Source organism: Lepisosteus platostomus, chromosome 18 (genome assembly GCF_059453375.1).
Source record: "Lepisosteus platostomus isolate fLepPlt1 chromosome 18, fLepPlt1.hap1, whole genome shotgun sequence".
NCBI lineage: Eukaryota > Metazoa > Chordata > Actinopteri > Semionotiformes > Lepisosteidae > Lepisosteus > Lepisosteus platostomus.
In genome coordinates, this window is record NC_142628.1 from 11,245,537 (window position 1) to 11,262,048 (window position 16,512).

General features: G+C 35.1%; 1 protein-coding gene across 3 annotated transcripts in view; it reads left to right on the forward strand.

Annotated features, from left to right (window-relative positions):
• The window catches only part of LOC148645658 (uncharacterized), a 52,030-nt gene that overhangs the window by 8,753 nt on the left and 26,765 nt on the right, over positions 1-16,512 (forward strand). For 2 of the 3 annotated variants that reach the window (XM_088611161.1, XM_088611162.1), the window contains exons 9-14: positions 2,632-2,704; positions 3,854-3,974; positions 5,039-5,225; positions 6,312-6,425; positions 9,348-9,419; positions 9,726-9,848. In XM_088611161.1, coding sequence (XP_088467287.1) covers positions 2,632-2,704; positions 3,854-3,974; positions 5,039-5,225; positions 6,312-6,425; positions 9,348-9,419; positions 9,726-9,848 — 690 coding nt within the window. The remainder of the gene's footprint in view (positions 1-2,631; positions 2,705-3,853; positions 3,975-5,038; positions 5,226-6,311; positions 6,426-9,347; positions 9,420-9,725; positions 9,849-16,512) is intronic. The other variant, XM_088611163.1, reaches the window with a different exon arrangement.

Genomic DNA, 16,512 nt, shown 5'->3' on the forward strand with positions numbered 1-16,512 from the left:
TCCTGTTGCTTTCTGTGTTGCATTAATTTTGTTTTGTATAAAATTATATTTGTACCTGGGTATTCTAAATTGGGAAGAAACTGAAACAACCCCCACCCCTGAGGAACTGCAGCTCTAGGAAACAATAGAAGAACAATATTAGATGTGTCCTTTGACTACTCACCCAAAACTGATACAGGAACAGACTGGGGGGAATGTACAGAATTGTCAATCAGCTTTCAGATTGTGAAGAAACTTCCACTCACAGCCAGCAATGAAGTACAGTACTGAACACAAGCTGAAATTCACCAGTGAGGAACTTCAAGTCTGAGCTTTCAATCTGGAAAGTGATGATGATGACATTTTGGTTTTGATGGTGACGATAAGTAGGAACTTATACTTTGGAATATTTATTTAAGGTGAATTAATTTTCACCTTAAGTGAAATATTTCTGTACAATGGGTGATGTTGAAAACAAGAAATAATGTTAAATCATGACATAAAACCTACTAATATTGCAGTGTTTTATCTATACTGGTGGAAACATCTTCGTAGTGTAGAAAACATTTATTTGTATGTATTGTGAGAGATTTTTGGCTCTTCAATTGTAAGAATATACAGTATATAGATAATATGGTGTGAAGCTTTTTCCACTTTGCAATTTATTTTCAGTAATTTACTGGTTATACCAGCATTTTTGTATAGTATACATGATGTACTGTATATACTGTATGTATATATCAATTAAATCCTTAAAAGAGAATATACGGTATGTATGTTCACATAAAAACTGTGCATGTGGACTAGAAGTAGAAATTCATGACAAAGTAGAGACTTCCATATGTTTTTTTAACTGCAGGATAGCTGTACCTTAAATACAAGATCATAGCCAGTGGATATAGTAGCAAACAAAACTCCAAACAAATATATTTGAAAATGCTGACACTTCAGTTAAAAAAGGTTATTGTAAAAACAGAGATGCCTTTAGACACATCTGACACAAAGCAATTTGAAAGATATTGATCACATTAATAATTCTCTTTGTTCCTGTCATTGACCCTTCGCGACTCTCCACCAAAATCCAATTTCTGGCTCTAAAGATAAATCACTCACTGATGACTGACTGTAGACTTTCTATATTTCAGTAAAATTGACACATCTTGGGCACTTTACTCCTCAGTGGTCAGAGAGTCAACCAATGTTGCACTGTGATTAATTCTCAGTTTGCATCATCAGTGATAGTTTATTAAATCATGATGATAGAAATCCAAATTATGTGCAGAACTGCAATACACTTTTATGTCCAGAGAACTAAGAAATATGCAAACCTGGAGTGCAACAGGGTGTGTAGATTGCCGTGTTTGATCAATATGTATTTTAAAATTACTCCATGAAAGGGCACACATAACTTCTTGGTAAAAATTGTTATCAGTCTCAGAAATAAATGCCAGAAGTAGAGATATCCAAACTTAAAGACGTGCGATCTTTGGACATCAGTTAACCTGGGTTTCATCGATTAGCTTTCCAGCAGTATGAAATTCTCCAAAAGGTGTCTTCCAAATTTGTCATGCTTAGCAACAGCAATCGTGCTAGCCATGCTCAGAAGTTTTATTTGCCATACAAAAGCATAAGAGTAATTGTATTTGTAGAGAAAAGTTGCTAGCCTCCAATACAGCATTCATTTTTATTCACTGGTTTCCAATGTCTTTGAAAGATATCTTTGATATGTTATGTTGAAGCACTTTACCTCAACAAAAGCTATTATCGCTTCAGTCATTCACATTTATGTCATTCGGAGAAAGCCTGTTGTTTAGCACACATGAACAGACTGAGCTTCAGGAAGCATCATCAAATGCTCTCCTACTGATTACTTTGCTGTATGTTGTGTGTAAAAAAAGTCATTATTTTTAGTGCTGCCATCATTAAGAAGAAATCATATGAAGGAGGTCCTGTGTATTTAGAATTGGAAGTTAGCCAAATTCATTCATGCAATTTGCTCTTCCAAACGATTGTCATTTATTAGTTCATATGATTGATATATTTTTTCTTTAACAGTTCTTTTAAAACCAAAATTCAAAGTTGTTGGGGGGGGGGGGGGTTTCTTCTCTATACCATCCAAAAAGGGTGTAAACAGTAACAATATCACACAGGATAGTAAAATTCACTGACGTTATGCAAAATAAATAGTTATTTTTAGTTGCTAAAAACACGTTTTACTTGAAGTGTGAAGTTAAGACATTTTGATTCATACTGTGTCATGAATATTTAGAATACAGAAAAGCCTATTTTGGGTGGGTAAAATAACCTTTTTATACAGACTGAAATGGAGAAAAGGATTACGTGTCGAATTAAATTATTTTATTACTGTTTTTGCATGACATCATTGAATTCTGAAAGTGCTAAGCTTAGCGGTGACTTTTTTAAATGTTGTTTCCTTGATGACTGAGCAAAAAAGCTAACTAATGACAGAAAAGTAAGCTTTCACTAGAAGCACTGTAATGAATGGCCTCTTCATAGACTTGGTCATTAGACTGGCTGACTCCTGCCTCACTCTTCTGCTGATAGATAATTATAAAGTTGGCGCTCTCTGTATGATAAAATGACACAATGTTACTTCAGTGTAATGCACTGCTTCTGTTTCAAACCATGCAGGTTTGTAAAACATGGTATAAACGTTGCGGCAGCAATCGCTTGTGGCAGATCAAGTGCAAGGAGTCTACAGTGGGTAAGACCTTTCTCGTCCCTCTCTTACTTAGTGCTGATCAATGAAAAGCTTTCAACCTTAATTGTTGTAGTGTGTCTATTTAGATTGGAAAATTAACTGGGTATAGTTTATAGGCTCTGTAAAGCTGAGATTAAAAGGCTGTGAAATTAAAAAAAATTACAAGGTATGCAAAATTATATGGCTGAATTATATGTCTGAATTTTGCATGATATTACAAAGGAGGTAAAATATCATGTTGGCTATATTAGTTGCTTTTATAGGTCACATTATATTTACCCTATCAATCAGGTTTCTGCTGAGATATGTTGAGGCATATCAGGTAGCACTTAAAAAAACAGGTTTTATATTGGATCTTAACTGTAAAATGAACATGTATAAAGAGCAGTAGGACAGTATTATCTTTATCACTGATCAAGAAGAAATTCACATTATGTGAACATGCCATATAGAAACTATTATTGTTTGTTGTGTTTGACTTAATGTACTTAGTTTTCTGGCAAAATATATATATATACTGTATGTACTGTATTGATCACTTTTTGATACTGAGCAAACAGCAGTAGAGGTTGTGTTGATGTGCGCAGGAACTTCAAGGAAAGACAGATCATTTTATTTCAATATTTTATTTATTAATTTAAATGTAATAATGCTCGTACTGAAGAGCTCCCCTGACCATTGTGGTAAAGCTGGTACCACTGACACAGGGAATGGCTGGAGGCTTTGTCACTCTGCTCAAGTCAACCATTACTATTGAGAGGTTTGAAGGTCGATTGATTTTAAATTGTCATGTAGGATACTTTGGCCACGGATGGGTTTGAACTGACCTGCGGACACATTAAAGAAAAGTGTACAGGAGTAACCCACACACAACTGTCATGGGAATTACAGAAGGATGAAGCATTGTTAGTTGCTGCAATGCAGAAATTCAAGGGTGACACGTCCGTTACTTGAGAATCCTCCATGAGGATACCTTCTTTAATTATTCTTTATTTTATGAAGGAAAATGGTCCAATGCAAAATGCAGAAATAGTCTGGTTAGAAAACAGCACCAGATGTGATGGTATGATGCCTTGTGCTGATTTGTAATATAGGATGACTATACAGTTGTTATTTCAGAGCAAAAGGCCAGGTGGTGCTTTTTTTTTTCAGGGATCCCTGTAATAGAGCAGGCTGAAAGTTGGAAGAGGGTCTTTAAGAATGATTACTGTCTGAGACAGAACTGGAAAAGAGGAAGGTGTTACACAGTGGAGCTGAAAGGCCACACAGCAGTGTAAGAAACTTAAATTCCTTTTATTATTTTTTTAGTTGTAAAGTCATTTCAAGATAGATTTGCATCATTAAAAACATTTTCAAGAAGAAAATTCAAGTATGTGTTTAGTTGCATTGTTTTTCCTAATTTATACCATTACTTAGCTTCTAACAAATTTTGTGATGTGTGGCCAAGTTCACAACCTGTATCTTTTAGTGTAGTGTTGTAAGAGATGCTGTAATGCATTGTTTACTGCAGACATTGATATAATCACGCGTAATTCATGTAAAAAACACATATATATATAATTACATTAGTGTTTTAGTGTTCATAACACAATAATGTTACTTTGTGATTAGAGAACATTAACCTGAATTTTACCTTCAGTTACAAATGTTTTATTGTGTGCATAAATTAGTTTAAACATAAAATTAACTCTTTTGTATGCTATTAATTTAAGTGACTCTGTGTGTGTATGCTTCTACCAAACAAAGCCCTCTCAAAAACCTAATATACACAGATGGAGAAGTCTTCAAGTGCTCTTTAAATAGGTTATGTTATTTCTGCACATCTTCTGTTTTTACCTCTGCAACCTGCTCTCGTCATATAACCCAAAGCATTAAGCATAGAGATGGTCTTCTTAGTAGAAGTGCAAGTTTAACCTTTGCCAATATTATTTCAGAAAGGTGAAACCAAAGAGCACTGTTACTTGTTATGTATTACCCTCCACTCCTTTAATTAGCAGAAGTGTATAGTGGTAATAAAACTCTAACTTCATGGGCAAGAGATTAAAGAAATTTGACAAAGACCTTGAAAATTGAAAATGTGCTATCTCAAAAAGTAGAACTCATTCCTTATAATTATGACTCAGAGGAGATCCTGATTTTGCTGTGATTAAGACACGGCTTTTCTTTCTGGTATAAAAGAAACTGCTCGTTGAAGAATTTGACTTCCAGATGCCAGACCAGACCCTCTATAAGCATACACACAGAATTGTATATCCAAAATTGTATTGATAACTGAGTTTGATCAGGATAATCAAGATATTATGTAAAGACATCATTTTATTATTCAATATTTTTTAGAGTTTGCTGTGTGGCTGTTTGTGATAAGTATGTGGCCAGTGGAAGTAAAGACAAAACTATTTGTGTGTGGCTTTTGCACAATGGAAACCATGTGCAGACTCTGGAAGGTCACAGAAAAGGAGTCTGGGGACTGCAGTTCTTTACATTGAACCTCCTAGTTAGTTCATCCTATGACTCTTTCATCAAGGTAATGAGATTTGTAGAACAGCACCTTAATAGCAGATGCAAGGATACAGAAAAATAATGTTATTTTCTCTTCTTCATTGTACACATGCAGTGCCTACAGTGTGTTTATATTACTACTATTTATCCACAATATATATGTCTGTACTGTATATTGTTTTTTAATTTTGTTTCTGTGACACTCTTCCAGTTTATGTGCTAGCCTCATTGTTATTTTATTAAATGTATTCCTCCCCTTACGGTAGTAATGTTATTGTTCCTTTCATTTACAATATAGAAGACTTATATTAAGTGTATGTCACTCTGGATAAGGGCATCTGCTAAGCAAATTAAAAAATAAAATCCCAATGGTTGTCCATGTAAGGGTTCATAAAACATTTTATGAACTATCAACTTTCTTCCAAGAAATGTCTTGGAGACAGAGAGGCCTGTGCAATGTAGTACACTCTGGATTTAATTTTGAAATAATCAAGTTAAATCTCATTGACATAATCTGGGGGGAAAACGATACCCTTTCAGACCTCCTGATCAGACTCCATCTCTCTTGGTAGTCTCCAGTGGTTCTCTGTAGAAGGGGAGCACTTATTACTTACTGTGCACTGCCCTGTATCTGACTTAACACTGGCCTGTATTGTACTAATCATTCTCTCAAGTTACAGTTCATCATAATAAAGTCAGTTGGAAGAGGGATGTGATTTCCTACCATAAGGAGTGCTTTTGTTTTCTTTAATCTCCTTTCTAGATAGAAATTCTTCTGAGCCTGCGAATTGATGCACTGAGCTGCTCTGTTTCTTTCATTAGCAATACAAAAGTGTTAAAATTCTTTTAGTCGGTCTGGTGTAAATTATTTTGAAACCAATTATGAACTGTAAAAAAAGAATGCTTTAGCATATGACAACACAGAGCTTAGAGCATGGTGCTATTGGATGTTGTTCTGTAGAGCATTAGCGCTTTTAATGAGGTGATTGAACCTGGAGCTAAAAAGGCTTAGTTGATATTGCAGTAAGAAAGCAAAAAAATCCTTCTTGAATTCATACTCATACCTACAAAACATGCTGGTGTGTGCTCTAAATCATGGCTTTAATTGCAGATCTGGAACATAAGACTGGGTGCCTGTGTAAGGACATTAACTGCACACAGTGGTCCTGTCTGGTCAATTGTGCTGAGAAGCAATATACTTCTTAGTGGGTCTCAAGACAAAACAGTAAGTATTCATGCAGAGAAACTCAACTGACCTAATGTAATAATGGCTTCAGCACCAAGAACAACACTTAAAGCAAGCAAATGGCAGTCGACTGAAACTTCAGTAAGGCTATTGATCTTTGGTGGTGTTCAGAGTGCACATGTACTCTACATTTTTTTTAACCATAACCTCACAGCAAATCACATACAGTTGCTTGTGCTAAGAGAGAAATATGAGAAACAAAACAAAAATAAAATCCTGAAATTATTATACTAATTAGAAATATGCCCCTTGGTTGAGGCATTTTTGTCTAATAGAGGATGCTTTAAACACATTTCATGCAGAACTATACATACAATGTTAATAATAAGTCTAACATCAAGATTTCTTTTGGACACTTGTGACTGGAGCTGTTTTAAGTCCAAGTTAAATATTTTTTAATCCTATGGTTATTGTAGTGTATAGAACCTCCAGCATGTAGTTTTTTATATATTTGTTTTAGAAAAAATATATTAATGCATAAATTGATCTAAAATCCACATACTAGTTATCTCAATTTGAGTATTGTACCTAGTGAAGCAATTACAAACAGACTCAGTGGTAACAAATAGTAATTTCATTTCTGCTTTCATAAAGTGTGCATGTGTGTTTTGGAATTTATTTCATTTTACAGTACCTCTTTCATTGAATGATAGCTAAGCGATTCTAGTAACCTGTATAAACAGAGTGAATCAAAAAACCAAATTAATTAATTTTCACATCAGGCTTCACATTAGACGATGTATTTTTGACAGGCTGGGAAATGCTAATAGGCTGTGCAGCTTCAGCATTCCCAGTGCATGCATAATACAATATTTATGATATTAGCTCATTTGAAAAGATAAATCATAACTGTGACCTCTCGGCTATTTCCAGGGTTTCTATTTTTCACAGTGAAATATCACTTTCTATTACCCCTATTTTTGACAGCATTAAAAAAGTAATTTTCTTCCACTACTCCCAGGTGTGATTGATCCCGAACGTTTTACTCCAGGACCTGGTAGATTCATTGCTCCTGACATAATTAAATTAAAATTATCAATAGATAACTTTAAAAAAAATGAAGTAGCTCAGCTACTTGAGGCACGGTCATTTCATCAGATTAAATTACCAGCCTGGACATATATTGAATCTACAAGAATGGTAAAGAGTTGGGAACAGAAAAACTTGCAAAGACGTGTTCCCTGTGGTGTTTCCTTTTAATGATTTCTTTTTTTTCATTTCAGCTGTATTCTGCATTTTAAATGCTTATCCCACGAGTGAAAACTGGCAACTCATAAAGGCCTTCTTCCCTACGATGCCTTGCCTTATTGCTATGCTAATGAAAACCGGATTCAATATAATTCTTAATATACTTCATATCACACCCAATTAAATCACAGCCTTTGTGATCTACAGTATGTAAGCTGTATTTTGCACCACCCTATCTTCTGCCCATTCCTTATTGGTGAGATAGCTGTGTGAATAGCCTCTTCCAAAGACACTGTAGAAGAACACATTTACTCATAAAAATGATGTAAATAATGGCATCACAGGGAAGAGGGTTCTAATGCTGGCAGTTTTGCTTAACACTTGTACAAGTATGGATTTAGCAGATGTAGGGTTAGCATGCATTAATTAAATCCTTTAGTCATAATATCAGACATTCAATCGTATAGTTTTCAGCTGCACTGTAAATAAATAGTAGTTTTGAAAATGTTCATTCTTCATTGCACAGAAACATAGATTAATTAAGCATCATGGCAATACTTGGAACTTATTGAATAGCAACAATTTAGAGTTGGCGGCATGTTACTGAGTTGCCAGACTGCTTTGAATTGAAAGGATCATTCTGAGCACAGATATTTTTAATGAATATTTTTGAATATTTAAACTAACAGTAAGTCACTTTAATTGGGGGAGCTCAGCAGGCAAGTGAAGAGGAACGTCTTATAAATAAATGTAATTCTGTGCAACTCTCCTTTACATTTCTGCCTGTGTGGCAACCCAGTACATGTGTACAGCAGACCCAAAGAGGAGGCCATTTGGCTTATCTGACCCATTTGGTAGGAAGTATCTCATTAATCTAAGGATCTCATCCAGACATTTTAAATCCTTGAATCAATGATAGTAAGTAGTCAGTGCTCTTCTACATTTTCTCATATCGAAAGTCTCTTAATGTTCTTCTCATTATTCTCAATATATATTTGGTCTTTATTGTGAGAGTTTTGCATACATATTTCTTATGTATAGAACACAAGTAACAGTATACTGAAAGATACTTGCTATTTTTATGAGTGTTGCAGATTCGCTTTTAGGAGTATATTTTGCAACCAGCTTTCATGATGTGAAGTGGATGCCTGGTGACATTAGCTTTTTGCTCGTGTTTTCTACGCACATCACTTAAAGTGGTTTCCAATATGGACCTGTCTCAGGAGCTCTGAGCTCTCTATCTCACTTAACAAAAGCGTAATTAATGTTGACATCAAATCTGCTACCAGTCTATTGCTATCCAAAGCTACTGTTTTCCAGATTAAGTGAAACTTTCAGTGTTAGTGCAAGAGATCCATTTTAAATTCACCTCAGAGCTTAATAGGACTCTTAATGCACACATCCAGAGCCAGAAAAGTTTCATGTTAGAAATGTTTTTTGTTTCAAATACTAACAGAGTAGTGTGGTGGCTCTTCATGTTTAGTCTGACTGCAATGTGTATAGAATAAGAATCCAGCCCAAATCATTTGAACTAAGTAGAGCACTTACAGTACATTGTAATACACACTACAATATATAATAGGGAACATGTTCAGTTTGCTTTACAAACCTGGTTCCACCAAAAGTATTAATGTTTCATTTTTGATCATGTACTAAAATTTGACCAACTCTTAAAAATGTCTTCTCTTTTGTGAATGTTCGCACGGTGTGAAGAACAAACACAAACTATGCTGTAAAAGGCTGAATGACGAAGGACAGTGGGAAACTGTTGAAGTCAACAGACTGGTGCGTGTGCACTCCTTTAATTGCTCTCAGGACTCTAGGTCACTTTCAACAAAGACAAAAAAATCAAATGAAGAAACAAACACAACACGGTGCATGTTTCCACTGCGGCTTGTCAGTGTGTTTCCTCAGTGCAGTGGCAGGTGGTTTCCATTCAGCTCAGCTCTTCCCCTCCTGAAGAGAGGTCAGTGTTTAATAGGGGTTTGTAGGGGTTCACCCACAGCCAAGTCATTCCAGACAGCTGTTAAGCTGATGACCTGTTCCATGTATATATTGCTACTGTGTTTTGCTGTTCTCTGAATTTTGCAGGCCAATGTGTGGGATTTAAGACACTGCAAGCTGCTTCAGACTTTAGTGGGCCACACTAAGGCCATATTTGCTGTTGATCAAGACCTAGAGACAAAGAAATCTTTCACAGGATCTGCTGATAAGGCAAGTACAATGTGTTTTTTATTATCTTTTATTATTATTAGTTACATTTTAGAATGTTTACTGCCAGAAAACACCAACAGAAGCAATAACTGGCATCTCAGAAGGTATTTTTTCCAAACCATTCATGACCTTATTGCTTATGCTAATGAAAACCAGATTAAATATACTTCTTATTAATATATTAATTTCACACCTAATGGAAAAACAGCAGCTTACACTATTAGTTTGAAGTAAAATAAGAAAATATTAAAGTTTAAATTTTTAATCACCAAAACTCTCATGATGCTTTTTATCAAGTATGGCAAACTATATGAAAGTGTCAGACCAGCACTTCAGAGAGATCCATCTTTGTTTTTTATTGGAGTAACTTGCCATGCATTAATGTACAGTACTTTTCTTATTAACTGAATGAATGGTAAGATGGTTTTGTGACAAATTAAAGAAAACACAATTGTGCTCTGCTCTGTAATTTTATTCCTCTTTCAACTGTCTTGTTAGTGTTTCTAATCCTTAGAGCAAGTCAAACCCTGTAAGACAGACTGTTTTAGCAAGGTATTGCCTGTTGGTTAACATACTTTCACAGCTGGTGGCATTTAAGACAAGACTTGGTTTTAGGAAGCCTTCAGATGATTCAATACCCTTTTTGATATCTTACCACTAACAGGGATTTAATTCAGGCATGGGATTTAAAAATGAATATATATATACAGTATAGTTCAGTGGATTTAAGCACAAACCACAAAAAGAGACACTTTGTATTTATAAGGGTTTCTTCCAGTAGACGCATATTGTATTTTTTGTTGCATGTTTGTGCATACAATTAAATGTTCGTATATAATGTGGTATTTGTAACATCTGAAAAACCTAAATGTTAAATAACAGCAATGATGTTAACTTTTAAAACATTTTGTTGTAACAGTTTGGCAGTAATCAGTAATATCATTTTTAAGTAGATCTAAAGGGAACATTTTCCTTCAGTGGTCAGAGGTGCCATTCTGATTCCGCATGTGCGGTCTTTCATGTTTTAGGGAGAATCATCCTTTTCTCCTGTTTACCTTGCCATGACATTTGCATGCCCTTTTATTCTTCCGGAATGGTTTGACATTTAAGTGCTCTTTGCTTTTCCTAGCTACTTCACATGCCGGCTTTGTCTTGTATCCATGACTTCCACCCACCTTTCCTGGCTGTTTTTCTTTACGTGTCAAGATCTGTTTATCCATTTTGATCATTCTGTTGCAAATTTAACAGAAGGAGCAAAAGAACACGTTACAGTACCAGCTGACCTCACAAAAGTAAGCTTGTGAGAGCCTTTGAACTGTTTATAAAAAGGAGTCTAACTCAAAACAGGAGGATGCAATACAAGGTTTAATCTTTTAACTGTAATTACATCTTTATGCATTGTAAAACTAGACAGCTGTTTAGGTGCTTTATTCAGTGTGCAGAATAGAAGTTCTGTGTAAGTATCATATCCAAATAGTATTTTCCTCTTCAGTGGGATATAACTAATAAAGCTATTCTTTGCAGTGTGCGTTTGGTACTACGTTTTTTAGTTATGAGTGACATTGTTTACAGAAGTCAAATTTATATTCTAATGATCTCAGAGTAACTACGGGGAACATATCCCAGTATTTATCATAGTACAGTACATATCATAGTACAGTATTTCTATTTATGATGTCTATTTAAAATGCAGATATTTAATGTTCAAGATTTTAATTTGAATTGTATCCCTTTTATATATTACTATTTGCAGAGTTTCAGAAGCAACCTATCACTTCTAACTACAATAAAGTAAAAAAATATTTTTTTCCATCAGATATATTGACATTTTATTAACCTAATAGACCCCAGACAAGCATGTGCCTGTTCACTGGTATCTGAACCTAAATGTCATATACCATCCCTCACCATCCAACAGATACCCAATGGGGTTTCTGTCTGATGAATAGAGCATCCATAACATATCTGTCATATTCTAATCTAAAAAAAATGCCCTTATTGAATAATGTGAGGACATGCATTGATCAAGGTAGATAGCTGTAACATCTTGCCAGGTTAGAAACTACAGGCTGTGAACACCCTAGACAACAATCGACATAGATTTTATTCTTCCAAAAAATACTTAGGTTTAGTTTTATATATAGCTATATATTTAATTATTCTAAAACATGAATAAATAGAAAGTTTGATAAATCAAAAAAAATCTTTTGATTGTCAGTATACATTATTTTTTTTAAATCCTGACTGTCCTTGCTTTCCTTGATGCTGTTCCTAACTTGACAACAGAATAACCTTGGCATATACTGTATATTGGTTTATTTTCTAATGCGTATGAAGAGGCATTATGATGTTTACACCATTTATGAAAGAGGTAGAAGTCACATTACTAAATTACTAACCATACAGTATGTTGAGTTCTATGCAGGATTGCAACAGATGCCAAGGGCAAAACTGCCAGTTCCCACCTGTCATCTGTTGTCATTTACTATCTCACAAACAGGCGACTGGTGATCTTGGAAGAAATACTCTTACATTCTTATTGAATATTCTTTATTATCCAATTCACAACATGTACACTGGCACAGGTTAACCTTTATTCCAACTGAAAGAAACATGCATTTGTCATGCTGTGCTTAAGAACAATTGTTTCATGGTGAAAATGATCACTTATATAAAAATACAAAGCAGTTATTATTCATGTATTTATTTTGTTTAAGTAGAGGAGAAGGTGATTGCTTAACTGCTGTAGCTTTGGAAGCTTAGGAAGACAACAAAAAATAAAAAGAACCAGGTAACTAATATATAAAGAATAGGATTCCAGCTGAATGAAACCCCACAGTTCCAAAGTTTATAGAAACTTGAGTTTGGAAAAAGTACTGGTCATTTTCATCTGCAATATTCTCACTATTTGTCCCCTCATGATCCTTCAGCACTTATAGTTCAAAGCAAGGCATATTAAATAATTATAACTCCCAACTTAGAAGTAGCAGCTGCTTTGCATCAGAGACATTGAAACCACTGCAGAGAAAGCCCAGAAGAAAACGTCTGACTTTGTAGTGTAAAAAATAGGTCTGCCCTTAGGACTACTGTAATTGGTTAATCTTAGAAATTTGCATCAAGGGGAACATGCCTTTTTATTTGTTATTAATGTCATTATAACAAGCTTCCAGATGTGAATGGCCAATTGAATATGTATTAACATTTGCTTACAGCTTAAACAGTGGTTGCCAGATTTAAAAAAATGATAAAAAAGTTGCTTGAATAGAAATGTTACTTGGTTTCTAGAAAAACTGGTCCTGGTGTGAGCATTTGCCTTGTGATGTACTGACGTCCTGTTCTGGACTGTGCTTTCCCCCATTGCTTGCTGGGATAGGCTCTGGCTCCCCCGCAACTCTGTATTCGATGAAGTGATTAGAAAATGCTTGAATGGAATTTTACATCTTAAAATTATGCCACATTTTAAATGGGGCATAAAAGTAAGGCATTTATTTTCAGGTTGCATGAGCATCAGTTGTGTCTGTACTAATGGGTTTCCGTGCGTGATTAATTAATTTTTGTCCAGATTGCTAAAATATTGACAGGATGGTCATTACATGTTGTTTTTTATTAATCTTTTTTAAGTTCTTAAAAGCAGTACAGAGTCAAAGCTATATAATACAATCTTTCAACAAAAATGTTGCCTTTAGGTCCCCACGGTCAGAACATATAGAAGTTACTAGGGCATGCTTCTAATGATAGCATTTATTATCATGGTTAAATAACTCTCTCTGTGAAAAAAATAAATCAATGAATCATTTGATTATTAGGATTTCTGGAGGCCAAATTTGTCTCAAATATTGTTCTAGGAAATTTGATTATGTGGAATTATCAAACCCTATTTCAAACAGTGATGGCGAAGGTTTGTATGAAGTCTAGTAGGAACAGAAAAACATAAATGGAGGAAGCCACTCATTTGGTTTTGTCTGTGAAATTCAGAAGATCATTCATTTGGTATGTAGACAATCTAACACCACTGGGATACCTTAGGCATACAACAGAGACACAACTATAAAAAGAAAAACGTCTGCTTCATTACATACTAGAAAATATAATCTTGAATTGGAACTTCTTTATTTCTCCAAAGTGGAAGGGAATTACCTGTAAAGAGTTTATGATTTTGGAAAATTGGAGAATGGAAATGTCAAGTCTGAGACCTGTAAATCTTTCTATTAAAAGTCAGATTGTGAAAACGTATGTAATTACAGGAACAAAATATAATCTACAATGTCTCAAGGGAGCCATAGAATAGAATTAAATCTTGAAGTCTATGGAAAGACCCTACTTTCTTAAAGTGAATGTCAAGGTACAGAAGTTTCAAGATTGAACTAAACAAACAGTGATACAAAACAAAGGTATGAAATAAAATTTAAACTTTGGCAGAGCTAAGATACTTGTAGATCATTCACTGCATGAATTTAATACATGGTCGTTTCCCTTACCATGAGAATTTAGACATTTGCATATGCAATCTATCCCAGTACCCTAAAGCAAGGAAGCACATTCATTTTTATTATAGAGATGTAAGACTGAAGAGAACTGGGGAAATGTGTTCACACTAGCAGCACAATTAGATTTAGGCTAGCTTTCTCCATTGCAAATTTTAAGAAGGTTAAAAAACCAATTAATTTTAAGCAATGATAGAGCACAGAAACCATGAAAACAGAAAAAGAGAATGTAAAGAAAACATAGTTATACAAGAATCACACTATATTGAGACCATTATAAAAGTGTGAATTCATGAAGAAATGTAAAATTGTAAATTCTCAGATGTCATGAAGTGCAACGAACAGACTCTTAACTGGAGAATGCTTCAAGAAAAAAATATTTTATCCATACAGTACCTTAGCCATACTGTATGTAATTCCACAAATAATATTAGCATGCTTGAATAAATCTAGCTGTTACTCCATCAGATTTGATTAGACAAGCCCTTCAGATCTAATTAGTTCCTGATTTCTGGATCAAAGTAAACAAACACTGTCCACCATCACGGAGGGCTTTGAGTACCATGAAGCACAAAAAAACTGCACACCAGCCTTCCTCTGATTTACTCATTCCTGCAAAGACATGCCTCTTCTGGGCAGCCACTGGGCTATAATCTGGGTAAAATTATAGTATAAATCCCTCATCAGATAGAATGCCTCTTTTCTTTCAAAAGTAATTATCTTTCAGTACAACAGTAAAGTCAGGAGAACACTTGGAGCTTGTGGTGGCTTCCAGAAGAGTGATCTCCATATATTTTATCAGCCCTCTCCATTTCACCTTAATAATAATAATAATAATAATAATAATAATAATAATAATAATTAATAATTGCTTACACTTATATAGCGCTTTTCGGGACACTCCACTCAAAGAGCTTTACAGGTAATGGGGACTCCCCTCCTGGATGATGCAACGGCAGCCATAGTGCGCCAGAATGCTCACCACACATCAGCTATCAGTGGGGAGGAGAGCAGAGTAATGAAGCCAATTCATAGATGGGGATTATTAGGAGGCCATGATTGGTAAGGGCCAATTTGAAACCCAGGACACCGGGGTTACACCCCTACTCTTTTTGAGAAGTGCCGTAGGATTTTTTATGAAACCTCAGTTTTACGTCTCATCCTGTATCACTATACTGGGGCATTAGGACCCACATGGACCGCAGGGTGAGCGCCCCCCGCTGGCCCCACTAACACCTCTTCCAGCAGCAACCTTAGTTTTTCCCAGGAGGTCTCCCATCCAAGTTGAACTTGAACTTGAACTTGAACTTTATTGCCATATGTAACCGGTACTGGTACAATGGAATTCTTACTTACAGAAAGTCTCTCACCTGCTCACACCTGCTCAGCTTCAGTGGGTTGCCAGTTGTGAGTTGCAGAGTGATATGGCTGCTGGTGATAGATGTATCACCAGTACAAATATAAAAGACTATTGGGGAAATGATGACACACTGCAGGTGCTCTTACTGAATTACCATCCTGGGACACCAGTCGCATTTTCTGACCTCACATTTTTAAAAATGTACGTTGAAGTTGTCATATACTGTATGATTTTACTTACAGACAGACCAATGTAAAAAAGACTAGAAAAAAACATACAATCTTTTTTTACAATTCATAGATCGATCATCAATTCATTTTTCAATTGTTTGTAACATTATTACTCACAAGTTGCAACCCTACAAGGCAGCCAATGTAATGGAGAATTGTTTTTTTATTTAAAAAAATGAACAGAATCTTTATGCATGTCCTCTATCAAATAAAAACCTCTTATTTATTTTTTGGCAAATAAACAGAGAGGATATCTTGAGATGAAGGTATGAAAAGTTTGTATTCTTTCACACAGTAAAAGGAAGTAAAAGGAAGCCCTGCAGTGTTCCCTAAGACTTTCAAAAGGTGTCTGCTAACTGCAGCTTTGGGTAGCATTATGCTGTATCAATAAAGGGAATAAGAGACTGCCTCTCAAGTGAAATAGATGTGAAACGCAGACCTGCTTCAACAATTTGAAACTAATTTACAAGCCACTATTTCACTGTGATGTTATACTACAAGCTTGTTTATTACCTAGGCCTTCCAAGAGGGAATTTGGTGTCTGTAAACTGGTACTGTGCTGTCAGCAAGAAATTGATAGATTGCTGAAG